At 42.7% G+C, this 27,829-nt stretch overlaps 2 protein-coding genes across 4 annotated transcripts in view; one reads left to right on the top strand and one right to left on the bottom strand.

Annotated features, from left to right (window-relative positions):
• Positions 1–710: 710 nt before the first annotated feature.
• On the top strand, positions 711–14,252 carry PIF1 (PIF1 5'-to-3' DNA helicase). Its single transcript, XM_063427137.1, has 13 exons — positions 711–818; positions 5,294–5,864; positions 9,650–9,779; positions 10,088–10,213; positions 10,441–10,594; positions 10,678–10,792; positions 10,972–11,078; positions 11,170–11,309; positions 11,605–11,711; positions 11,980–12,067; positions 12,151–12,296; positions 12,627–12,818; positions 14,119–14,252. Exons 2-13 carry the CDS (start codon positions 5,298–5,300, stop codon positions 14,149–14,151), a joined length of 1,905 nt encoding a protein of 634 aa, XP_063283207.1. The 5' UTR covers positions 711–818; positions 5,294–5,297; the 3' UTR covers positions 14,152–14,252.
• A 7,317-nt stretch (positions 14,253–21,569) lies between these two features.
• The window catches only part of USP24 (ubiquitin specific peptidase 24), a 219,868-nt gene continuing 213,608 nt past the window's right edge, over positions 21,570–27,829 (bottom strand). For all 3 annotated transcript variants that reach the window (XM_063427641.1, XM_063427640.1, XM_063427642.1), the window contains 3 exons: positions 24,418–24,504; positions 23,503–23,613; positions 21,570–23,113 (listed from right to left, as the gene is read on the bottom strand). In XM_063427641.1, coding sequence (XP_063283711.1) covers positions 23,051–23,113; positions 23,503–23,613; positions 24,418–24,504 — 261 coding nt within the window. In that variant the 3' untranslated portion in view covers positions 21,570–23,050. The remainder of the gene's footprint in view (positions 23,114–23,502; positions 23,614–24,417; positions 24,505–27,829) is intronic.

The following is a 27,829-nucleotide window of genomic DNA, read 5'->3' on the forward strand; positions in this document are numbered from 1 at the left end:
GAGGGGGGCACACACTTTATTAGGGAGGGGTGAGGGGGACACATTTTATTTGGGAGGGCTGAGGGGCACACTATTGGGAAGGGGTGAGGGGGACACACTTAATGTGGAAGGGGTGAGGGGGACACACTATTTGGAAGGGGTGAGGGTAACACACTTTATTTGGGAGGGGTGAGGGGGACACACTATTTGGAAGGGGTGAGGGACACACACACTTTATTTGGGAGGGGTGAGGGGGACACACTTTATTTGGAAGGGGTGAGGGGGACACACTTTATTTGGAAGGGGTGAGGGGACACACACTTTATTTGGGAGGGGTGAGGGGGACACACTTTATTTGGGAGGGGTGAGGGGGACACACTTTATTTGGGAGGGGTGAGGGGGACACACTTTATTTGGGAGGGGTGAGGGGGATACACTATTTGTAAGGGGTGAGGGGGACACACACTTTATTTCCCCAGCAGTGGCCTGGCTCCCATTATATGGAGGCTGCAGGGAGACAGTGTCTGGGACATTGAGTCTGTCTGTCTTAGTTATTTAAAGCCAGGTGACATTCTTTTTGCCCAAAACAAACATGGCCGCCAAGTTCTCAGCCGAGATCACGTGATACAAACAGCCCGGGTGTAACGGTCGGGAGGCGGGGATTCTGCTGGCTGCTGATTGGCCGCCGGTTTAAAGGTCTCGCTGCTGATTGGTCGATGCGAGCAGCCGGCAGGTTTGAAAAAACTTCACCGAGAGACTGAGCTGTGATCATCACTGTCTGTCAGGGGCCCCAGGGAGCCGGGCCAGGGGCCACAGAGACTGACTGCTGCCAGATCCGGGTAAATATACTCAGTGTGGCTCTATAATGGGGGAATGATACTCAGTATGGCTCTATAATGGGGGAATGATACTCAGTATGGCTCTATAATGGGGGAATGATACTCAGTATGGCTCTATAATGGGGGAATGATACTCAGTGTGGCTCTATAATGGGGGAATGATACTCAGTATGGCTCTATAATGGGGGAATGATACTCAGTATAGCTCTATAATGGGGGAATGATACTCAGTGTGGCTCTATAATGGGGGAATGATACTCAGTATGGCTCTATAATGGGGGAATGATACTCAGTGTGGCTCTATAATGGGGGAATGATACTCAGTATGGCTCTATAATGGGGGAATGATACTCAGTATAGCTCTATAATGGGGGAATGATACTCAGTATGGCTCTATAATGGGGGAATGATACTCAGTATGGCTCTATAATGGGGGAATGATACTCAGTGTGGCTCTATAATGGGGGAATGATACTCAGTATGGCTCTATAATGGGGGAATGATACTCAGTATAGCTCTATAATGGGGGAATGATACTCAGTGTGGCTCTATAATGGGGGAATGATACTCAGTGTGGCTCTATAATGGGGGAATGATACTCAGTATGGCTCTATAATGGGGGAATGATACTCAGTATAGCTCTATAATGGGGGAATGATACTCAGTGTGGCTCTATAATGGGGGAATGATACTCAGTGTGGCTCTATAATGGGGGAATGATACTCAGTATGGCTCTATAATGGGGGAATGATACTCAGTATGGCTCTATAATGGGGGAATGATACTCAGTATAGCTCTATAATGGGGGAATGATACTCAGTATGGCTCTATAATGGGGGAATGATACTCAGTGTGGCTCTATAATGGGGGAATGATACTCAGTATGGCTCTATAATGGGGGAATGATACTCAGTATAGCTCTATAATGGGGGAATGATACTCAGTGTGGCTCTATAATGGGGGAATGATACTCAGTATAGCTCTATAATGGGGGAATGATACTCAGTGTGGCTCTATAATGGGGGAATGATACTCAGTATGGCTCTATAATGGGGGAATGATACTCAGTATAGCTCTATAATGGGGGAATGATACTCAGTGTGGCTCTATAATGGGGGAATGATACTCAGTATAGCTCTATAATGGGGGAATGATACTCAGTATGGCTCTATAATGGGGGAATGATACTCAGTATGGCTCTATAATGGGGGAATGATACTCAGTGTGGCTCTATAATGGGGGAATGATACTCAGTGTGGCTCTATAATGGGGGAATGATACTCAGTGTGGCTCTATAATGGGGGAATGATACTCAGTATAGCTCTATAATGGGGGAATGATACTCAGTGTGGCTCTATAATGGGGGAATGATACTCAGTGTGGCTCTATAATGGGGGAATGATACTCAGTATGGCTCTATAATGGGGGAATGATACTCAGTATAGCTCTATAATGGGGGAATGATACTCAGTGTGGCTCTATAATGGGGGAATGATACTCAGTGTGGCTCTATAATGGGGGAATGATACTCAGTATAGCTCTATAATGGGGGAATGATACTCAGTATGGCTCTATAATGGGGGAATGATACTCAGTATGGCTCTATAATGGGGGAATGATACTCAGTATGGCTCTATAATGGGGGAATGATACTCTGTGTGGCTCTATAATGGGGGAATGATACTCAGTATAGCTCTATAATGGGGGAATGATACTCAGTATGGCTCTATAATGGGGGAATGATACTCAGTATGGCTCTATAATGGGGGAATGATACTCTGTGTGGCTCTATAATGGGGGAATGATACTCTGTGTGGCTCTATAATGGGGGAATGATACTCAGTATGGCTCTATAATGGGGGAATGATACTCAGTATGGCTCTATAATGGGGGAATGATACTCAGTGTGGCTCTATAATGGGGGAATGATACTCAGTATGGCTCTATAATGGGGGAATGATACTCAGTGTGGCTCTATAATGGGGGAATGATACTCAGTATAGCTCTATAATGGGGGAATGATACTCAGTGTGGCTCTATAATGGGGGAATGATACTCAGTGTGGCTCTATAATGGGGGAATGATACTCAGTATGGCTCTATAATGGGGGAATGATACTCACAATAGCTCTATAATGGGGGAATGATACTCAGTATGGCTCTATAATGGGGGAATGATACTCAGTGTGGCTCTATAATGGGGGAATGATACTCAGTATGGCTCTATAATGGGGGAATGATACTCAGTATGGCTCTATAATGGGGGAATGATACTCAGTATAGCTCTATAATGGGGGAATGATACTCAGTGTGGCTCTATAATGGGGGAATGATACTCAGTATGGCTCTATAATGGGGGAATGATACTCAGTATAGCTCTATAATGGGGGAATGATACTCAGTATGGCTCTATAATGGGGGAATGATACTCAGTGTGGCTCTATAATGGGGGAATGATACTCAGTATGGCTCTATAATGGGGGAATGATACTCAGTGTGGCTCTATAATGGGGGAATGATACTCAGTATGGCTCTATAATGGGGGAATGATACTCAGTGTGGCTCTATAATGGGGGAATGATACTCAGTGTGGCTCTATAATGGGGGAATGATACTCAGTGTGGCTCTATAATGGGGGAATGATAGTATGGCTCTATAATGGGGGAATGATACTCAGTATAGCTCTATAATGGGGGAATGATACTCAGTATAGCTCTATAATGGGGGAATGATACTCAGTATGGCTCTATAATGGGGGAATGATACTCAGTATGGCTCTATAATGGGGGAATGATACTCAGTATAGCTCTATAATGGGGGAATGATACTCAGTATGGCTCTATAATGGGGGAATGATACTCAGTATAGCTCTATAATGGGGGAATGATACTCAGTGTGGCTCTATAATGGGGGAATGATACTCAGTATGGCTCTATAATGGGGGAATGATACTCAGTATGGCTCTATAATGGGGGAATGATACTCAGTGTGGCTCTATAATGGGGGAATGATACTCAGTGTGGCTCTATAATGGGGGAATGATACTCAGTGTGGCTCTATAATGGGGGAATGATACTCAGTGTGGCTCTATAATGGGGGAATGATACTCAGTATGGCTCTATAATGGGGGAATGATACTCAGTATGGCTCTATAATGGGGGAATGATACTCAGTATGGCTCTATAATGGGGGAATGATACTCAGTATGGCTCTATAATGGGGGAATGATACTCAGTATGGCTCTATAATGGGGGAATGATACTCAGTATGGCTCTATAATGGGGGAATGATACTCAGTATGGCTCTATAATGGGGGAATGATACTCAGTATGGCTCTATAATGGGGGAATGATACTCAGTGTGGCTCTATAATGGGGGAATGATACTCAGTGTGGCTCTATAATGGGGGAATGATACTCAGTGTGGCTCTATAATGGGGGAATGATACTCAGTGTGGCTCTATAATGGGGGAATGATACTCAGTGTGGCTCTATAATGGGGGAATGATAGTATGGCTCTATAATGGGGGAATGATACTCAGTATGGCTCTATAATGGGGGAATGATACTCAGTATGGCTCTATAATGGGGGAATGATACTCAGTATGGCTCTATAATGGGGGAATGATACTCAGTATGGCTCTATAATGGGGGAATGATACTCAGTATAGCTCTATAATGGGGGAATGATACTCAGTATGGCTCTATAATGGGGAATGATACTCAGTATGGCTCTATAATGGGGGAATGATACTCAGTATGGCTCTATAATGGGGGAATGATACTCAGTGTGGCTCTATAATGGGGGAATGATACTCTGTGTGGCTCTATAATGGGGGAATGATACTCAGTGTTATTATACAATGACAATAAACCTGATCTGGTGGCTAGGTGTTCTCGGTTCTCGGTGTGTGAGGATCTCAGTACAGAAAATAAGTTATATATTTCCGATTTATTTCTCCTGTTACCTCGCAGGGCCAGGACTCAAAGTGATTATGGTCATTTTGGAGTTTAACTGGATCACGCTTAGTGCAATGAGCCAAACTTGGGGTACGACTGATGTTATTTTAGTGGGTTTCCAATGAATAGAGAAATTTTTGTCAGATTCCAGCGAAATGCCAATCGGTGTCCTTTCCATCGCATGCTGGAATGGGGAATCCTTTAGACAATGGGAAAAGTCAAACTGTCTTGTCGCGTTTATTTTGTTCCATATTGTGATCAAACTGCTAACATTCTAACTGAAGACCAGGTGATTGAGGTTCTATGTATGGAATCTGGATCCTTGTCATAATAGTTTAACTCGTAATGTAAAGAGACCCGAATGGTTGGTATATGGGGGACTCATATTTTGTACCAACTGAATGCTCCTTAACGAAATCACTTTAAATCTACCTATTAATGGGTTTATTGTCCTAGGAACCAGCAATGTTGGTGTTTATTGTAAACTCGCTCTATAATTCATTTATTGTATTTCTAGGAGAATGATGCTTGCCAACCAGCTGTCTACAGAGATCCAGAGCAGCGTCACCATCGAGTATCTCAATGCCTCCGGGCAGACTCTCAAGCGCAAGGTGATCCGCAATGCCTCCCTGACTCTGGGCCGCAATGAGCACCGAGAGCTCCTGCTGCTGGTGAGTGACGGGAAACTGCAGCAGAAATTTATTCTGAAAGATATAAAGCTCTTCACTCGCTTCATCCAAGACGGCAAAGGATCGATCGTGCTGAACCCAGATAATGTCCAACTGCTGATTTCTAACTGCCCCTCGGACAAACTCAAGCTCTTCATGAGGACTCTCCTAATAAAGCATGAAGCTGGCAAGCAGGAGAAGCCGGTGAATGAACGAACCCGTCTGCTCTCTGGCCTTCCTCGGGTCTTCGAAACCATCAGCCCGGTGCAGAGAAAGGATGTAGAGCAGGCAAATGCTGTGCGTGCCAAGGTCAACTCGGAGACCCCCGTAAAAGGGAAGGGACTGAGCCTCCGGGGAGTCAATGGCACAAACCGATTCCAACAGAAACGAGCAAGAACAGAGTCCTCTGACAACTGCTCGGTATGTCGTTCAACTTTCATGGAATAATTAACCAGTGTCTGGCAGAGAATCCCTGGGACAGCCAGCATGCACTTTAAAGGGATAAAATGTTGTACTGGGTGCGATTAATTAGGTTTCTCCCCCCCACCACCAACCTTCAAAACAAAGGTGTGTGTTTTTTTTTTTTTTTTTTTAATTCTTTATTTTTGTTGAGGCATGTGATTATAGGGGTACAGAAAAAAAGAGGGAGACTTTCAAGAGTTGTACAGGATAGGGTCGTCATAACATATTGTCAACCTCATTTTATATATAGTAACATGTTATGGCTAAATACTGTTATCGCTCGCTCTAAGACTGTTATCGCTCGCTCTAAGACTGTTATCGCTCGCTCTAAGACTGTTATCGCTCGCTCTAAGACTGTTATCGCTCGCTCTAAGACTGTTATCGCTCGCTCTAAGACTGTTATCGCTCGCTCTAAGACTGTTATCGCTCGCTCTAAGACTGTTATCGCTCGCTCTAAGACTGTTATCGCTCGCTCTAAGACTGTTATCGCTCGCTCTAAGACTGTTATCGCTCGCTCTAAGACTGTTATCGCTCGCTCTAAGACTGTTATCGCTCGCTCTAAGACTGTTATCGCTCGCTCTAAGACTGTTATCGCTCGCTCTAAGACTGTTATCGCTCGCTCTAAGACTGTTATCGCTCGCTCTAAGACTGTTATCGCTCGCTCTAAGACTGTTATCGCTCGCTCTAAGACTGTTATCGCTCGCTCTAAGACTGTTATCGCTCGCTCTAAGACTGTTATCGCTCGCTCTAAGACTGTTATCGCTCGCTCTAAGACTGTTATCGCTCGCTCTAAGACTGTTATCGCTCGCTCTAAGACTGTTATCGCTCGCTCTAAGACTGTTATCGCTCGCTCTAAGACTGTTATCGCTCGCTCTAAGACTGTTATCGCTCGCTCTAAGACTGTTATCGCTCGCTCTAAGACTGTTATCGCTCGCTCTAAGACTGTTATCGCTCGCTCTAAGACTGTTATCGCTCGCTCTAAGACTGTTATCGCTCGCTCTAAGACTGTTATCGCTCGCTCTAAGACTGTTATCGCTCGCTCTAAGACTGTTATCGCTCGCTCTAAGACTGTTATCGCTCGCTCTAAGACTGTTATCGCTCGCTCTAAGACTGTTATCGCTCGCTCTAAGACTGTTATCGCTCGCTCTAAGACTGTTATCGCTCGCTCTAAGACTGTTATCGCTCGCTCTAAGACTGTTATCGCTCGCTCTAAGACTGTTATCGCTCGCTCTAAGACTGTTATCGCTCGCTCTAAGACTGTTATCGCTCGCTCTAAGACTGTTATCGCTCGCTCTAAGACTGTTATCGCTCGCTCTAAGACTGTTATCGCTCGCTCTAAGACTGTTATCGCTCGCTCTAAGACTGTTATCGCTCGCTCTAAGACTGTTATCGCTCGCTCTAAGACTGTTATCGCTCGCTCTAAGACTGTTATCGCTCGCTCTAAGACTGTTATCGCTCGCTCTAAGACTGTTATCGCTCGCTCTAAGACTGTTATCGCTCGCTCTAAGACTGTTATCGCTCGCTCTAAGACTGTTATCGCTCGCTCTAAGACTGTTATCGCTCGCTCTAAGACTGTTATCGCTCGCTCTAAGACTGTTATCGCTCGCTCTAAGACTGTTATCGCTCGCTCTAAGACTGTTATCGCTCGCTCTAAGACTGTTATCGCTCGCTCTAAGACTGTTATCGCTCGCTCTAAAAATACCAGTGCAAGATATGAGTTGCTTGGACGCAAAGCGTAACATAAAATCAGTATAAACTGTTAGATTTTGCTGCGCTAGTTTAAAAATATCCACCCCATGTTAGCCGGGCAAGGCTCCGTTTCGGCGTGCCGTTTGGCCCGTCTGTGCGTAGTGCCGCCTGTGACAATGGGACGAGAGGTTTGAGGATTCTGGCTGTGGCTTTAGTCCCATTGGGCATCCGAGTGGGAAGGCGATGGCTGCGTCTTGGGGCAATTGCGTTCTCGGCTGGTGTCTGGCTTGGATGAAGGGAGAGGGGTGCCGGACACACACAGACTAAATTATGGAAACACAAAGACTAAATTGCAATTTGTTTTATTACAAGGCGGGCGCTACGGCATTCGCTCACTTCCAATCTGCTGGGACTACTCCAGTTAGCAATAATTGGTTCAATAAATCTGTTAATGGTTTTGTTAGTACATCACTAAGCTCAGGCTTAGGTGGAGTGCCTTGCAACTGGGGGCTATTAAACTAAACAGGGTTCCTAGTCCTTAAAATAATGTTGTGGACTTATTGTCCCTCCACCCATTTTCGGGGGTTGTGGCTAATTGTAAAAATAACTACCCCGTGACCAGGGCCGTACTGGGAAGAAAATTCAGCCCAGGCATTTTTTTTATTACAGCGGCCCACTAATAACATGCTTGCACTGTGTTTGCTTGAAATTTGTCTCTGGTATCTCCATATTTGGAATACCAGGAGACAAAAATGCTAGGAAAGCATATTGTGTGTGCGAGGGTGCTGCGTGCGTGAGGGTGATGTGAGTGTCAGGGGTGCTGGGAGCTGACTGATTATATCTCCCCCCCCCCCCCCCCCCCCCTGCTTACCTTTAGTCTGGGAGGGGGGATCCTCATGGTGAGTGAACTCTAGCCTGCAGGGCCAGAGTTTACTCTCACGAGACCGGAGTGTTGCCATGGCAACGCTCCGACTCTCGCGAGAGTAACCCGGCAGAGCTGTAAGTTAGAGCTCCTCCGGGTCCTCTCCTGGCAGGCTGTCTCCCTTACTCTCTCCCTGCCGGCAGCCGCAGTATACTATATGTGGGCTGGTGAGGGAGATCTTTGATCTCCCCACCTGCCCGTCGTGGACTACTGCAGGGCCGGCGCTCGGATAGTGCCGGCCCTGCATAGACTGGCAGGTGATCTCCCTGCCGTCCTCGGCCCATGGCCTCCACGGCCCACCAGGCATTTGCCCGGTGTGCCCGATGGCCAGTCCGGGCCTGCAAGTGACAAAGTGACACTCCCCTAATAAACAAATGCCCTAACAGCCCTCCTCACCCTATTGGGAAGGGGGACCGTAAACTACCTAAAAACAAAAACCTTAATGCTGGCCATCCTTAGATGGTTTCTTTCTTTCCCTAGTCCATAATGTCCAGTCAAACTATCGAAATGAATAAAGTTAAATCCGAACAATAAAATATTCCATGTTCACCCGGTGAGGGGCTCCGCGCAGACAGAGGGCGGGGCTTAGGATTATAAAGCCTTCCCGCTTAAGCAACCAATCCGAGGTCTCTGTCACATTGCACGAGAAGGCTTTATAATTCTCTCTCTTGGTGAACATGGAAGTTAAATTTTTTTATTTATTTTTTTAATTAAGAAGTTAGATGCTATTTTATAGATTTTTATTTGGCATTTTTAGGCACAAAAAAGGTATTGGTAAAAAGACAATGGCAAGTATTTGGTCAGGGGGCTAGGTAGGGTCTTTGTTCACTGGGGGTAGTTATTTTTACAATTAGTTCCCACCTGCCACAAATGGATGGGGGGGGGGGGGGGGGGGACAATAAGTCCTCCGATCCCTCATTATCGCAGAGGGCCCTCACCTGCCGCTGATGGGTGGAGACGGGAACACTTTATTCCCCTGCCACCCCCCCCCCCTCCCAATAAGAGTCAATATTCTACTCTTCCTGTTACTTAACATTAACACATTGTGTGTTCCTTCCTAAGCAGCATCTGTAGATAAAAACCCTTCTGCCCTTCTTTGTGCTGTTTTTATAAATGCACTGCTTTTCCTCAGGTGAAGGATCTCCAGCCGTGCAAGAAGCCGATTCTAATGATGCCCAAACTCCTGAGACTCTCCACCGAGCAGTCTCTGGTCCTGAATACCGTCCTTGGTGGAAAGAACGTCTTCTTTACTGGCAGTGCAGGTCGGAATCTGCAACTAAATTTTCAGTAAATGGGTAGTAACTGTCTGGATCTTTCTGGGGTTCCCCGCTCTCCACGTCCTTCTTATTGTGTCCTGGGTTCCCCGCTCTCAATGTCCTCCTTCTTATTGTGTCTACGTCCTCCTCCTTCTTATTGTGTCCTGGGGTTCCCTACTCTATCCTTCTTATTGTGCCCCACACTAAATGTCAACCTTCTTGTGTCCTGGGGTGCCTCACTCTCATGGTCTTCAAATGGATTGAAATAAAGCTAACTCCCAACTATCTAAGCAAGCTTTTTGTTGATTCCTTAGGTACCGGAAAGTCCTATCTTTTGAAGAGGATTGTGGGTGCTCTGCCTCCTAAAAGTACTTATGCTACTGCGAGTACCGGAGTTGCTGCCTGTCACATTGGTGGTACAACTCTGCATGCATTCGCAGGTAATCCATGTCTGCTCTGCCTGGACACAATGTTTGTCCTGTTACTGCACATCCATGCTCGGACGTAGGTCCTGTTTAATCATAAAATCCACCAATCTGTCCAGAATAAATCGTTAAATTGTTAGAATGCTGGCAGATTCTCTATAATTTCTAGTGTTCCAGAGAGATCTGTTCTATGAAGTCTGGATATTATATTCTAAATAAACTGTTTTTGACGAACTTTAAAGGAATTGGCTCTGGCAAGGCTCCGCTTGATCAGTGCATTGAGCTGGCGAAAAGACCGGGCGTCCGTCAGCACTGGACCAGCTGCCAACATCTGATCATTGACGAAGTGTCAATGGTGGAAGGTGAATTGTTTGACAAACTGGAAGCTGTGGCCAGGTACTTGGTGAATGTCTCTTGTGGCGTTAAATGTGGATTGTCATGTGCACCGCCAATAAAATTCAATCTGCAATGTCTTATAGAGCTGTACGAGGAAAAGACGAACCGTTTGGAGGAATTCAGCTCATTGTCTGCGGAGATTTTCTTCAGCTCCCACCGGTCACCCTGGCCTCAAGCCAAACCAAGTTCTGCTTCCAGGTAAAGGGCAACATTGGTGATCCTTTATAGCGACCGTTCATTGTAATCTTTATATGTAGCTTATTTTACCTTTACATCTTATTGTTTATTTTCTGTTAATTACACTTGTCACGTTGAATAGTGCAGTTTAAGGAATTTACACAGTAACTTATAGTGTCTGTTAATGTATCTTGGATTAGGCAAAAACTTGGAGAAAATGTATTGATTTGACCATGGAACTCACAGAGGTCAGAAGACAAACGGATAAAGACTTCATCTCCCTCTTACAGGAGGTGCGCCTTGGCAGGTAGGGGCCATACGGAGGATTTATCTGGATCACTGTGTTCTGCTCCCAGATTCGTTTTTTTATGATCTCATTATTTTATTGAATCTTTTAGATGTACTGAGGAGGTCACAAGACGCCTTCTCCTGACCAGCAACCATAAAATAGAGCGTGATGGGATTTTGGCAACACGACTCTGTACCCACAAGGATGACGTGGAGCTCATGAACGAACGCCGTTTACAACAATTGCCGGGTAAAGCATTAAATAATCCTATTATGTTCTGATCGATCGGTCACGTTAATAAGCGGACTCTAATTTCTTTATTGGAGGTGATTTCATAATGTCTTGTATACAAGAACTTCGTTGCAATGAAGGGTTTCCAAGACGCACGCTGGGCATTGTTGCAGTCTTGGCTTTGAGCCGCCATTGGAAGTAAATTCTTGATGAATAGAGGCTTTCACAAGAACCTCCAACTATCCAGGATTGGGAACTGGTGACCTGTTCAAACTGTATTAATTAATTGGCCGGTCTGTCTTGTTTCCGGCAGGTGATATGACTAGTTTTGAAGCCTTGGACAGCGACCCAGCGCTAATAAAGACCATAAACAGCCAGTGCCCGGTTGGGGAGAGGATTCAGCTGAAGAAAGGTGCACAGGTAGGTAATTATGCTGTGTGGGATTTTACTTACCGAGGCCTAGACTGGGGAGAATCGTTCTGCCTTCAGTAGATCTACTGCACAAAATGTATCGAAGGGAGCAATGCTGGGAGGCTGTTCTGTGCAGTTTGTATAATGAGTGAATCTCTCCGTATTTGTTGTAATTATTAACCAGGGCGGGTATAGGTCATAAAATGCTGCTAACTCCCCATGTGCTATGTTACTGCCGCAATAACCCCTTACATGGGAACTCTGGAATCCTTTGCAGGTGATGTTAGCTAAGAACCTGGACGTGTCCCGTGGGTTGGTTAATGGTGCTCGTGGTGTTGTGATTGGGTTTGAAGGAAGTGGTAAACGTAAGTATTATGTGATGGTTCTCCATAATGAACGGAGCCGGGTGTTCTGGTACCAGTTTAACCCACGGCCTTGTATTCCACAGCTGTGCCCAAGGTTCGCTTCCTGTGCGGTGTAACGGAACTCGTTAAGGCGGAACGCTTTGTGTTTAAAGGTCACGGTGGGATCTACATTAGTCGCCAACAGCTCCCTCTCAAACTGGCATGGGCCATTTCCATCCATAAGAGCCAGGTAAGTGCCATGTTCTCGCTGGCTAAGACTTCTCGTGGCTCCTTGCAGTGCTTGTTTCCATAGCAATGTTTATTCGTGAAATCATCTGGATAGAATTGACTAAGGAATTCTACTTTTAAGACACAGACTAGCCCATTTAGCTTTATTCCCTAGAATGGGCAATTCTGTGTATGGGCCATACAGCTCTTTGGGCTAGAAGGGGGTGGGGTGGTGGGTGCACCATTGTCTGTATATTGTAGTTCCCTCAGGGCAAGTAAAATAAACTCCATGCACCCCAATAGTGAGGACAGCAATGCATTGTGGGATAATCATGGTGTTTGATCTCTGCAGGGCATGTCTCTGGACTGTGTGGAGATCTCCTTGGCTCGTGTCTTTGAGAGTGGCCAGGCTTATGTTGCACTGTCTAGAGCTCGCAGTCTGGAGGGGCTTCGGGTTTTGGATTTTGATCCGAATGTTGTGAAAGCCAATCCATATGTTCTTCAGTTCTACTCCCGTCTGCAGAAAGAAAGGGCACTTCGACAGGTACGTGTGGTGGGCCATGTCCTCTATATGAGCATCTCCAGTGCTGGATTCCTAAATGACAGTACAGACTATTTGTATCAATGGACTTCGCTTCCTTGTTGCATCTGATATTAAAGGGACACTATAGTCACCAAAAATAGTTTCTTAATAGAGCTGTTGGTGTATAGACATTCTGGAGGTAATCTGAGGTAAATAAAAAAAAAAAAAAAAAAAAAAAATGTAAGATTTGTTTGCCATTTTAATGAGGTGAATAATTCAAATCAGACTTAGTTTAGTGTAATAGTTGCTTTGCATTTGTTTCGCGTTCCACTTTTTGGAGGTTTGGTTGTTGTCTAATCTGTAGACAGTTCTCTATCTTGCGGCAGGAGATTGTATTTTTGAAGTCTGAGATTTGTAAATTATCTGGTAAACAAACTCAGGCTGGAACTGCTGCAAAGCCACTGCCACAGAGACATACTAGGAATGGCAGATGGATCACTGTAGGATCTGGTAGACTTGGAGTTGTGGATAAAAGGCACATTGCACAGTCTGTTGGACATCAAGCATGTCAAACTAGCGGCCCACAATGAACATCTTTGCGGCCCAGTGAGCCACGAGTACATGCTTGGTTAGAAAGCAGAGTAGGCACCAGCTTTCACCACACTGCAGGTGCCTACTGCGCTAAACGTTACCCAGCCGGAGAGGAGGGCCAGCGAGGGAGCTCAGACTTCCTCCTCACTGCTCCCTCGCATGCCGTCTGTAGTGAAGCTGGGTGCCGGAATATGTCAGTCACAGCCAGGGGCGGTGTGGCTAGCGCTGAATAAACAGACAAAAGTGATTTAACTCTTAAAGGATCACTATAGTGTCCTGAGGGTGCCCCCACCCTCAGGGTCCCCCTCCCTTGGCGCTGAAGGGGTTAAAACCCCTTTAGTTACTTTAATCCAGCACCGGGCTCTGTGCTGGTGACCTCTCCTCCCCGTCCGATGTCAGTGGAGCCGAATGTGCGGCAAGGGCCGCGCACGCATTCAAAGTGTCCATAGGAAAGTATTTCTCAATGCTTCCCTATGGACGCTCTGCGCAATGGATGCAAAATTCGCATCCAGCGTCGCAGATGCGCCTCTAGTTGCTGTCCTGAAAACAGTTTACAGCAAAAAGCCTGAAGGTAATGATTCTACTCACCAGAACAAATTCAATAAGCTGTAGTTGTTCTGGTGACTATAGTGTCCCTTTTTTAATGACCATTACTTTATTCTACGGCTTGTAAACGGTTTCTCTAACAAACTGTAAAACCAAACTTTGTACCCACTTTACTGTCTTTCAGATGACACTTGCTCCCTTCCTGGAGGAGAATTGATTGATTGATTGATCATTTTAACTGTGTTCACTGTGTGAATGTGTAAATACTGTACAGGATGCCTTTTTACATGTCTTTTTAATAAAGCTATTCTTTAATTACTCCTGAAATCTGTGTAAATGGTGATTGATCAGGGGAATCCGACGAATAAAAAAAAAGAAATCTCATGTCAGAATTAGATTGGCATAGATTTAAAATTCACATCAAAGAATGGCAGCAAAATTGATGATATGGATCCAACTGTATAGAAGTGCGGATTCCCACAGCCCGGATTCTTGAATAATGCGCACGGACATTGCCGGCTGACTTCTGCGGGGGAGAAGCGTGGGCTAAACCTGACCCAGCGCTGAGGGACATCGGCACTAAATTCAGGTAAGTGGTTGAAGGCGTTTTAACCTCCTTCAGCCCCACGAGGGGGGCAGGACCCATTAAACCTATAGGATCCCTTTTAATGGAGTCTCTAGTCACTAGTTTTGTGCTGAAGTTTAGTGAAACTTCCTTTTTAGTCACCTAGAATTTTATTTTTATTTTTTTATTTGGACTTTCCACTACATTTTATACATACATAAAAAGGTGGAGCTCAATGCAGCAAATATTTTTAGTAAATAGCTCTGACTGTGTTGATTAGGAAACACATCTATTGACTGGAGGGGAGGGCAGAGGAAGAAAACATTTTGTCTAATATGAAGCAAGAGGATTAAACCTCAAACTAATGAAATTTAAAACCAGATTGCAAAATGTAAATACCTTAAGCTATAATTCTGTGAAGTAAATTGGAAATGGAAAAAACTGAGACAAAGAGCCGGTTGGAGAATATTTTTCCCAACATACAGTGGCAGTACCACTAGTGTGGGGTTTGTAGTTCCTTTTGAACAAAGCAGATGTATATTTAAACGGTACCTCCTTTACCCTGGAAGAGTCCAGACCTTCCAAAACCTTACCAGTATTTTCCAGGACGGACAGGCAAACCTCAAGCTTATCAAGGCTGGTGTGGCGCTCTGGTTGATGTCTGGGGACACACGGTCTGATAGCATCTCAGGCAGTGAGCTGAGGGACCCTGCGCCGAGGCTAGTTATGGAGCAAATGAGCAGTCACTGTTTTATGCAGAGCTACTAATGGAGGCGTTCCAGGGCAGATCGTCAATCAGAAGGCGGGCTGAGCACAGAGGTGGAACACACACATTCAGAACTTTAGTGAGATGCATGGTCACCTGTGTAACTGCGCAGGCACAATTTGAAACTTCAGAAATTTGGCGCAAACTTAAAATTTTGGCTCTAAAAACTGTGCAGACATTCAAGGTATGTCATTGTGGGTTTACCGTGTCACCGAGACACACAGGTCTGAGGTATTTAAAGGGACACTCCAGGCACCCAGACCACTTCTGCCCATTGGAGTGGTCTGGATGCCAACTCCCACCACCCTTAACTCTGCAAGTGTAATTGTTGCAGTTTTTATACTGCAATATTTACCTTGAAGGATTAAGTCCTCTAGTGGTCGTCTATCAGACAGCCACTAGAGGGGCTTACGTGTTCTTAGAACAGTGTTTTAAACGATACTGGATGTCCTCACACTATGCATGAGGACCTTTTCTATGGGGGGGGTCTAATGCGCGCATGCAGTCTCCCATACCGGCTTTCTGGAGGAGCGTGGGCGGAGCCTGACCCAGCACCGAATTAAGGTAAGTCACTGAAGGGGTTTTAACCCCTTCAGCAACATTGGAGAAGGGGCACTGCCATGACAAGTGATGTTTTCCTGGCACTGGAGAGTCCCTTTAAGGTAAGATAAATTTGTCTTTACTGACTTCTGTTTTCCTTTTAGAAGCATATGTTTCTTTAATTGCTTAAAAATTCCATGTTTTTTTTTTTTAGAGGTCCAGCCCACTTCTCAAACACTTGGACAGGGAGACAATGGCAACACTTAAACACATTCAGAGTGTTCTATGCCACTACCAGACTGATGCAAAAGGGAGACCTGCAAACAATGGGGAACATTAACCCCTTAAGGACCAAACTTCTGGAATAAAAGGGAATCATGACATGTCACACATGTCATGTGTCCCTAAGGGGTTAAACTGGATTCAGGTTAATCTACTGCAAACTATAGTCCTTCAAAGAGAGGGCAAGCTCTAGCGTTTCGGTTTATATGAGGAGTGACCTAGTAAGAAGTACATCACGCTCTGATTGGTCTTCTGGAGAATGTTTGGACACCTTTATCCTTCCCTATCTGGAGGAAAGTCAACCCAGGGTAGATACATCATCTGGTATAATCCAAAGGCAGACTCATTGTTTATCAGAAATACCACATGGAAACCATTTAATCTGTGACATGTTGAACAAAGGAGACCTAAAAGATACATGCCTACCTGCTCTGGCAGTGGGCACCAGATTTAACAATTTGAAATTTTATTCGGGAACAAATACTCTTGACTTTGTGTTCCAGGCTCTCGTTTTTTGGTCTGGCGTCAGACATTGTCACTTCATCTACCCTTTCACAAAAGGAAGACAAGAAAATTAAATCCCATTCCTTCAGCAAGTCCCAATTTGAACAATAAGAAAAGCCATGAGTATTCTGGGAACAATCCCAGCTGTCAAGTGGACAAAAGCGGCAATGAGCCCACTCCAAGGGGCAATTCTAGCAAAATGGTTAGAGGAGCAAGAGATGGAGCTCAGCCTTTCATTTTAGGTCCAAAAGAGGTTAAATTGGTGGAAACAATCTAAGTTCCTATCCTTAATTTACACTTTTCAAGTTTTCATCAGAGGTAATGGGTAGTAATTGGTACAGACGTGTCAAAGCTCACATGGGGTTCTCACCTTCATTCCCAGTTTTACCAAGGCACTTAGCCTCCAGAATAAGCATGTCAATCTTCCAAGTAAAGAGATCTAAAAGCAATATTTTATGCCCTTCAAGAATTCAAGTTCTGGATTGTGTAACATTCCCATCATACATGACAACCGTATCCTTTATAAAAAGACCAGGCAGAACACGAATCAGACCTCTGCACCTTCTTTGTGGAAATATAACCCGGAAATTTGAACATTCTATCTGCTGTTTACACAAAAGGTACAGAAAACGTGATTGTGACTGGGCCCCGCTAAGGGTGTCTGCAAACAAAGTGGTCTCTACATCCCAAAATGTTTTTTTTTTTTTTTTTTTTTTAGAAGATCGTAAGAAAATTCGGTTTGGCAGAAATCTCTCTCATGGCAAGGTGAAGAAACCTGAAAGTTCCTATCTTTGTATCCCTGTTCTTGGACAGAATGCCTTTTCTCTGGAACCTTAGCCTAGCCTACCTGTTCCTCCTATACAGTTTAATTCCAAAGGTCCCCCCTCCCCAATATCACAATTCTCACCAGTCATTTCCTGCTGAAATATCCTAGGTGCGAGATGTCAGGAGGGTTTACTGCATGGCTGCAGTGGAACAAATCACATAAGCACATACTTTTCTTCACATATTTGGGCTGCAGAAGCAGACCCACAACGTTACCTCGGCCCAAGCTCATCTAACCTATCGACTAGCAGCACAGGAGGATAGAAGGTGGAAGCACTTTAAGATCAGGGTTTTGCTTGCTTAAACCTCAGCGAGCACAGCATCAGCCACGGGCTGACATCTGATAAAATTCCCGCAGGGGCAGCCTTCTTGAATGCAACTGGAGGGAAGACCCCATACCACTTCGAAGAGATGGATCTCACCTTTTTCCCTGACTTTCTCCGCACAATGCTGTAGTGGAGAAAGTCCCTCCAACCTCACGGCTATCCTGACCACCAATGGCATCAAATACTGATGGGGAACTCCTCGCTCCCTCATCATACAACACAGGGACGCAGAGCATAAAACCTTGGATGTCTCAGAAATGGACTAAACTAGGCCTCCAAATCAACCTCTCCTCGATGGAACCCAGCCATTTTCCAGCGACCCATGGACCAGTGAGTGCTGCAGTTACCCGACTTCTTTATTATGACTGTTTCTTTTTCGATAGTGCACTACCACTTTTTGTGCCATGATTATTTGGTCCTGTGAGGGCCAAGCCCAGGCCATGCTAGCTCCCTGGATAACATTCTCCCCGGCTCAGATTACTCGACTCCCTACGTTGACCTAACCCGTGGAGCTGTTCTTCCAAACCCTACTTTAATCAATACTGTTTTATTTCAATTACTCTCTCATCTAGCATTATTTCAGGTTAGCACACAGCTAATGTTCCACAAGAAAACAACACACTTTCACCCTTTTTCCTTTTATTGTATGGACATGAATAGATGTTGAATTTAATAAAATACTCTCAGAAGACCGTTTTTGGTGGACATAACGTCTGCTAGAAAGATTGGCAGATCTTCTTCAGATGATTGTTTATCAAGATAAAGTGGTTCTTTATCCAAAACCATTTTTTCTTTCCAAAGTATTACCTAGAAAATCGATAAATTAACCTATTGTTCTACCATCCTTTTGCAGTTCAGGGTTATCTGATCAGGCAAAGAAATGGCACCTTTTACATAGTAGATTTATCAAAAGCAACCATTTAACGATGGCTCACAGGAATGATTACACCGTCTTACGGAATTTTCATGGTAACTTGACCCATTCCAGGTAAAGCACACTCTACAAGGGCATTATCTACCTCCTGGCCTGAAAGATCCAACGCCTCTCCAGAAGACATTTGCAAGACCGCTACCTGGTTTTCATTCAATACTTTTGTAAAACACAATCGGTTAGATATCTTCTCCTCCTCTGAAGCTGCTCCAAGCTGTCATCTGACAGCCACCTAATTATATATTGCTGTGATCTTGCTATATCCACATGGTACCGCCACTATATGTTAGGAAAAATGGAAATTGTACTGCCTCTTTTTACGGTAAGTCCAATTTTCCTCCCAATTTATATAAATTTATTATGAGTGGATCTCCGTGTATTCTTTATTTTCCGACAAGGAGATGGTATGTCCGGACTCATAGTGGAAGGAGGAGGCAAATTTCTATATCGTATTTTGCAGTTGACTTGTCCAAAAGTTAATACAAACCCCACTCTGGTACTGCAAAGGGACACTATAGTCACCTGAACAACTTTAGCTTAATGAAGAAGTTTTGGTGTATAGAACATGCCCCTGCAGCCTCACTGCTCAATCCTCTGCCATTTAAGAGTTAAATCCCTTTGTTTATGAACCCGAGTCACACCTCCCTGCATGTGACTTGCACAGCCTTCCACAAACACTTCCTGTAAAGAGAGCCCTATTTAGGCTTTCTTTATTGCAAGTTCTGTTTAATTAAGATTTTCTTATCCCCTGCTATGTTAATAGCTTGCTAGACCCTGCAAGAGCCTCCTGTATGTGATTAAAGTTCAATTTAAAGATTGAGATACAATTATTTAAGGTAAATTACATCTGTTTGAAAGTGAAACCAGTTTTTTTTTCATGCAGGCTCTGTCAATCATAGTCAGGGGAGGTGTGGCTAGGGCTGCATAAACAGAAACAAAGTGATTTAACTCCTAAATGACAGTGAATTGAGCAGTGAAATTACAGGGGAATGATCCATACACTAAAACTGCTTTATTTAGCTAAAGTAATTTAGGTGACTATAGTGTTCCTTTAAGGACTTTAAGGTAAGTAAATTGCTTTCCAAACTAGCACTGTGGGCAACATTTTGCGATTCATTGTTAAATCCAGTGCAGTTTCCATATGGTTTTCATGGAGATTTTAAACAAAGAATTAATTTTTTTTCCAAACAGTAATTTGCGCACAACTAAAACAAGACCAGTAACACTCCAAAACATGTATTTAGAAAAAGACGATTCATTCAACAATCCAAGTGTTTAATTTGCAGAAATATGAACCATATTCTGGTGATAATTTTGATTTAAATGAAGGGAATCGCCTGGTTTCTGAGGAAGCTGTAGAAATAGAAGAATATCAGATTTGATCATTAATAGATTGATACAGAAAGCAGGTACGCACACTATGTTCGATTGGGCTCAGGCTTTCTGTTGGTGAAATGCAATACGCTGGCTGCTAATTATTTCATTATTTATTAATCCCTGACACGCGGCCTGTCTTGGTCACCCTCGCTGTAGTCTGCTTTTTTTTTTTATATATTTAACCTTTTGCTTGTTAAGATAGAAAGTAAAAAGAAATCCAAATTGATTGTATCTTGTGATCACATTCACACATGGAGTCATATGGGGAACTGTGGGGTGTGAAGCCCAGATCCATTTCATATCACGGTTACCGAGTACAAGCACTGGCTGCCCGAGTCTATCGAGTGACCCAGGCACCATGTGCCTTCAGGGTCCGGTCGCGCACTGACCCCTGTGTTACCTGCAGCCAGAGCTGGGAGAAAGTAAAAGCTTGTAACAACTTCCTCCCAGCTCGCGCACAGGAGAGCAGCTGGACGCCAACTCCCACCAGACCCAGTCAGCCAAAAGGTAGGATTTGTGTATGTGTATGTAGTGTTTGTGTGTGTCAGTGTCTGACAAACATGCAGATACACAGATACAATGTGTCTATCTGTATCAGGGTACATTTCTGAATGTGTTTCAGGGTATGTGTGTCTGTGTATCTATATGTGTGTCAGTGTTTGTTTCTGTGTGTCTGCATGTGTGACAGTTTGTGTGTCTGGGGCGGAGTAGAAGCAGGGAGAGTCTGGGGCAGAGGAGAGTCACGGAGGATCTGGGCAGATAAGAAGCAGGGGGAGCCTAGGGCAGACAAAAAGAGATTGAACAGAGAAAAATGTATAAATTTAAATTAAATGCAACTATATTAATTACGACATTTTGCTAATGTGAGGGGTACAATTTATGGAAATGGGCTGCCAAGGGGTACTCAGGTGAAAATGTTGGGAACCACTGCTTTAAATGAAGGCATGCCTCCACCTTTGTAATCCTTTTCATCTCTCCGATCCCCCGACCCTGGTGTTCCTACCTCCACACCATATATTCTAACCCCGGCACCAGTCTCCTGAATGATGGACAATGTCCAGGTAGTGACAGATTTCATTTAACAGAAAGGATCTAAGAATAGAAGCAGAAAAAAGAGCAAATCACCAAATATACAACACACAGAATCCAAAGTTAATTGGCACACCAAGCCTCCGCTGTTAACACCTTCATTACCAAACACTGTGCAAAAACACAGCCTGCTTTTCTGGGTGCTCTGAGCTTTATAGTACTATACACGCATGCCGCTCGTACAGCAGCCTTTGTCCTGGAAATGTTATATAATTAAAAATCTTAGAAATAGCAATGTGGGGATTCTGCACCGGCGTAGTATGGAAACAGTGTGTGAAAGTAGCCTATAATGTCAATACAGAGACTGGGAAGGCCACCATAGCTTCCTGGCACTGACATTTCTTTTTGCCAACATCCTGTCGTCTTCATATAGGTTGGGGTGAAGTGAAGGGGTTAATCTCGCAGAGCCTCATTCATGGAACAATCAAAGTCCAAAAAAACAAATTCCAGTTTATTCAGAAACAAAAGATGGTGTAGCAGAGCATGAAGATATTTGGAGTTAAACTTTGTTTTAAATAATATATAACAAATTCCCCTCCCCAGCACACTCAAACAATTCTTCATCTGCAACCAGTACACGTCCCCAGAGATTGGCAAGCAGTAGCCAAGAACTGGGAGTCGCAGTCAGACCGCATTTTATTCAATATGTCTCCACTCAAGTGCAGGAAATGGCTGCTGTCTCTAAAGTTTACATTAAAGTGCGTTATCTGCTCAGAAACCTAAAATGCTATCACTGTGCCTGAGGATGCTGAGAGTTATAGTCAATCTGTCAGACTTGTAACAAGCACAGACCAGAGCACAATATGAGCGATGGAACCGGACCTGCGGGTCACTAACTGGCCCCTTCACAAGCCGTGATAATCCAGGAGTAACTGAAATGTCAAATTACGGTAATGTCATTTAAATAAAATCTATAAATATACAAAAAACAAGCCTTGAACATAATTTGGCAGCTCTCACAAGGCCTATTTTTGGATTTGGAACCGGATTGGCCACGTGATAGAGTCTCACTTATGGCAACCAGACACTTTCTGGTGTGAAATTAAGATAAATGCGGTCAGAGTATCAAACGTCTCAATTTGGACAGCAAGGCTCAGATAAAATGAAATATTAAAATGTGTAGAAATCTGGGGGCACTTAATCAACCAAACACGATTAAAATAATATACATATCGAAACCTCAAAATAGAAATATTTGCTTCTTCCAATCAATGGAAACTTTCTTTCATATAGGAGTCTTTACAGAAATAAAATCGTGGATAGACACAGCAGATTGGCACATTTTCTAATTCCAGATCAGAGCGATCTGTAGTTGGAGATTCATATCCTCAAGCACTACACAAACTCTGGGAGACATATTAAATACAAAGGTCTTTTTTTTTTTATAAATTCCATTTTATACTAAATTTGTACAAGGCAAACATAAATCTCTTACACATATCTTTACATCATTTTAAAGATTCCTAAATAATATTGATAGGTTAAAAAGTTGCCCTATGCACCTAAATGCAGTCATGATTTGACATTTTATTTTGTATAAAACAAAAAAAAAATCTCTCTGCAGCATTACAGAAAAAAAAGCAACATTTTTACATTCACTCGTTGTAAAGTTCACAGACGAAAAATAAAATAAAAAAATTTCAGATTTTTCGACTTCAAATAAAATCGTGACAAAAATATTCCGTATCCATGTTTGAACTCCGAACTGTGGCAAATGAAAAGGGTCCTTGTTGAACTGTTCCAAGAATGATCTTGACTCCAGATTTTGGGTAGAACGTGGGTAAAAGAAATCGCCTAAAATTGAGCGATTAAGTGGTGGTCTTTAGCCGAAATGTAAGGAGGAAAGTACTTGTGGTTCTGAAGGTGCGTCCTCACTGTGTGGTGAGTCGTTCCACCTGTTCTACTGTGAGTTTAAGAGTCAACATCGTCGAGGTCATTTTTTGTCTCCCCGATTATCATGGGGGAGTCAGGACCCTAAATAATGAAGAAAGAAAACATGTGAGGAAGGCTGAACTTGATGGACGCAAGTCTCTTTTCAGCTATGTAACTATGTAACTGTGTCACTATGTAATAGGTGGTTAATAAAAACTGCATATCATAACCAGGTTTTCTTTTCCATTTGTCACATCGTATTTAATGTTGGCATGCCGGAAAACCATGATCCAATCATTTCCTTGATCTATTATTACTGCTTGCAGTTCAGAGACAAATGGTTAATTCTGTTCGTACATTTTTTTCCTTTTCCTCCTTATAATGTCTTATCACCCAACACAAAGACCCACAAAGCAAAAGGATAGGATGCTAAACGATCCATTCTCTGGCAACCCAATGGTCCTCATATCTCCATTCTCATTGGCTCTTACCTGCTGAATGCTCATATCTCCATTCTCATTGGCTGGGCTGCTCTCTGAACCATTGCTGCTTCCAGACGGGTCCTTCTCATTTAACAGGGCTGTAGCGTACGCCAGTGTATCCTACACAAACAGAGATACAATTAACATGGCGGTCCCTGATGTAATGGCTGAAACCATATAACTGCGTTAGAAGGGGGGGTTATTTACAATGAACCCATATAACGGTGTTAGAAGGGGGGGTATTTACATTGAGTCCATATAGGTTAGAAGCACGGGGGGTGGGGGTATTTACACTGAATCCATACTTTTTTGTGCAGTTATTACACAAACCGTCATTTTGTATTACTTTTTGCCATCTTTTAAGTAAAAATAATTAATCACTCAAGTTGCGCTATTTGTTAAATTAATAAACCCGATTGGGAATGTTTATCATATTGGCTAAGAGAGATAAATCATGAAAAGTAGCTACACAATTATTTGTTTGTTGATTATAAACTATTTGTAAACTATTCTTTGACAGAAAGGGCGCCGGGCACCCTCCCAAAGAGCCCCCCAACCCTCGCCACCCTGACAGCTGACCCACCAACCCTCGCCCGTCACCCTCCCAGCTGACCCACCAACCCTCGCCCGTCACCCTCCCAGCTGACCCACCAACCCTCGCCCGTCACCCTCCCAGCTGACCCACCAACCCTCGCCCGTCACCCTCCCAGCTGACCCACCAACCCTCGCCCGTCACCCTCCCAGCTGACCCACCAACCCTCGCCCGTCACCCTCCCAGCTGACCCACCAACCCTCGCCCGTCACCCTCCCAGCTGACCCACCAACCCTCGCCCGTCACCCTCCCAACTGACCCCTAACACTCGCACGGCACCCGCCCCCTTCTCTTGAATGGCATCCTCCCAGGTTTGCCACCCTTGCCATTACCTGTGCAGAGATTGTGCGTTGGAAGGTTTTTGCAGTTGAGGTCTCATTGGACACATTGCTCTGGGGAGCCCAACAATGCTCAGACATCTGGTGAGAGACAGAACATTGGGACACAGTCAGCGGAACACTTCTCTGATTTCCATGGTTACTGCACCATGCCCTAAGCCTGGTAAATGTTTGCATTGCGCTAGATGGACAATAAATTTCAGAACATCTTTACACTACAGCCGGCTATCCCTCTCTACATACGCAACGATTACATCAAGATACAACCAGAACAATTAATATCCTGCACAACAGGTGCCGACTACCAGTTACCAATATACCCAGTATATTCAGTATCGCTAGAAATTACACACTGAGGGTCATTCAAAAGAAAGATAAAAATCAGAATATGGTTATAGTGTGAGAGATAATCAGAATATGGTTATAGTGTGTGAGATAAAAATCAGAATATGGTTATAGTGAGAGAGATAATCAGAATATGGTTATAGTGTGAGAGATAATCAGAATATGGTTATAGTGTGAGAGATAATCAGAATATGGTTCTAGTGTGAGAGATAATCAGAATATGGTTCTAGTGTGAGAGATAATCAGAATATGGTTCTAGTGTGAGAGATAATCAGAATATGGTTCTAGTGTGAGAGATAATCAGAATATGGTTCTAGTGTGAGAGATAATCAGAATATGGTTATAGTGTGAGAGATAAAAATCAGAATAGGGTTATAGTGTGAGATAAAAATCAGAATATGGTTATAGTGTGAGAGATAAAAATCAGAATAGGGTTATAGTGTGAGAGATAGATCAGAATATGGTTATAGTGTGTGAGATAAATCAGAATATGGTTATAGTGTGTGAGATAAATCAGAATATGGTTATAGTGTGAGAGATAATCAGAATATGGTTATAGTGTGAGAGATAATCAGAATATGGTTATAGTGTGAGAGATAATCAGAATATGGTTCTAGTGTGAGAGATAATCAGAATATGGTTCTAGTGTGAGAGATAATCAGAATATGGTTATAGTGTGAGATAAAAATCAGAATATGGTTATAGTGTGAGAGATAAAAATCAGAATATGGTTATAGTGTGAGAGATAATCAGAATATGGTTATAGTGTGAGAGATAATCAGAATATGGTTATAGTGTGAGAGATAATCAGAATATGGTTCTAGTGTGAGAGATAATCAGAATATGGTTATAGTGTGAGAGATAAAAATCAGAATAGGGTTATAGTGTGAGATAAAAATCAGAATATGGTTATAGTGTGAGAGATAAAAATCAGAATAGGGTTATAGTGTGAGAGATAAAAATCAGAATAGGGTTATAGTGTGAGAGATAGATCAGAATATGGTTATAGTGTGTGAGATAAATCAGAATATGGTTATAGTGTGTGAGATAAATCAGAATATGGTTATAGTGTGAGAGATAATCAGAATATGGTTATAGTGTGAGAGATAATCAGAATATGGTTCTAGTGTGAGAGATAATCAGAATATGGTTCTAGTGTGAGAGATAATCAGAATATGGTTATAGTGTGAGATAAAAATCAGAATATGGTTATAGTGTGAGAGATAAAAATCAGAATATGGTTATAGTGTGAGAGATAATCAGAATATGGTTATAGTGTGAGAGATAATCAGAATATGGTTCTAGTGTGAGAGATAATCAGAATATGGTTATAGTGTGAGAGATAATCAGAATATGGTTATAGTGTGAGAGATAAAAATCAGAATAGGGTTATAGTGTGAGAGATAAAAATCAGAATAGGGTTATAGTGTGAGAGATAGATCAGAATATGGTTATAGTGTGTGAGATAAATCAGAATATGGTTATAGTGTGTGAGATAAATCAGAATATGGTTATAGTGTGAGAGATAATCAGAATATGGTTATAGTGAGAGAGATAATCAGAATATGGTTATAGTGTGTGAGATAATCAGAATATGGTTATAGTGTGAGAGATAATCAGAATATGGTTATAGTGTGAGAGATAATCAGAATATGGTTATAGTGTGAGAGATAATCAGAATATGGTTCTAGTGTGAGAGATAATCAGAATATGGTTCTAGTGTGAGAGATAATCAGAATATGGTTCTAGTGTGAGAGATAATCAGAATATGGTTATAGTGTGAGATAAAAATCAGAATATGGTTATAGTGTGAGAGATAAAAATCAGAATATGGTTATAGTGTGAGAGATAATCAGAATATGGTTATAGTGTGAGAGATAATCAGAATATGGTTATAGTGTGAGAGATAATCAGAATATGGTTCTAGTGTGAGAGATAATCAGAATATGGTTATAGTGTGAGAGATAAAAATCAGAATAGGGTTATAGTGTGAGATAAAAATCAGAATATGGTTATAGTGTGAGAGATAAAAATCAGAATAGGGTTATAGTGTGAGAGATAAAAATCAGAATAGGGTTATAGTGTGAGAGATAGATCAGAATATGGTTATAGTGTGAGAGATAATCAGAATATGGTTCTAGTGTGAGAGATAATCAGAATATGGTTCTAGTGTGAGAGATAATCAGAATATGGTTATAGTGTGAGATAAAAATCAGAATATGGTTATAGTGTGAGAGATAAAAATCAGAATATGGTTATAGTGTGAGAGATAATCAGAATATGGTTATAGTGTGAGAGATAATCAGAATATGGTTATAGTGTGAGAGATAATCAGAATATGGTTCTAGTGTGAGAGATAATCAGAATATGGTTATAGTGTGAGAGATAAAAATCAGAATAGGGTTATAGTGTGAGATAAAAATCAGAATATGGTTATAGTGTGAGAGATAAAAATCAGAATAGGGTTATAGTGTGAGAGATAAAAATCAGAATAGGGTTATAGTGTGAGAGATAGATCAGAATATGGTTATAGTGTGTGAGATAAATCAGAATATGGTTATAGTGTGTGAGATAAATCAGAATATGGTTATAGTGTGAGAGATAATCAGAATATGGTTATAGTGTGAGAGATAATCAGAATATGGTTCTAGTGTGAGAGATAATCAGAATATGGTTCTAGTGTGAGAGATAATCAGAATATGGTTATAGTGTGAGATAAAAATCAGAATATGGTTATAGTGTGAGAGATAAAAATCAGAATATGGTTATAGTGTGAGAGATAATCAGAATATGGTTATAGTGTGAGAGATAATCAGAATATGGTTCTAGTGTGAGAGATAATCAGAATATGGTTATAGTGTGAGAGATAATCAGAATATGGTTATAGTGTGAGAGATAAAAATCAGAATAGGGTTATAGTGTGAGAGATAAAAATCAGAATAGGGTTATAGTGTGAGAGATAGATCAGAATATGGTTATAGTGTGTGAGATAAATCAGAATATGGTTATAGTGTGTGAGATAAATCAGAATATGGTTATAGTGTGAGAGATAATCAGAATA

The sequence above is a fragment of the Pelobates fuscus genome, chromosome 7 (genome assembly GCF_036172605.1).
Source record: "Pelobates fuscus isolate aPelFus1 chromosome 7, aPelFus1.pri, whole genome shotgun sequence".
NCBI lineage: Eukaryota > Metazoa > Chordata > Amphibia > Anura > Pelobatidae > Pelobates > Pelobates fuscus.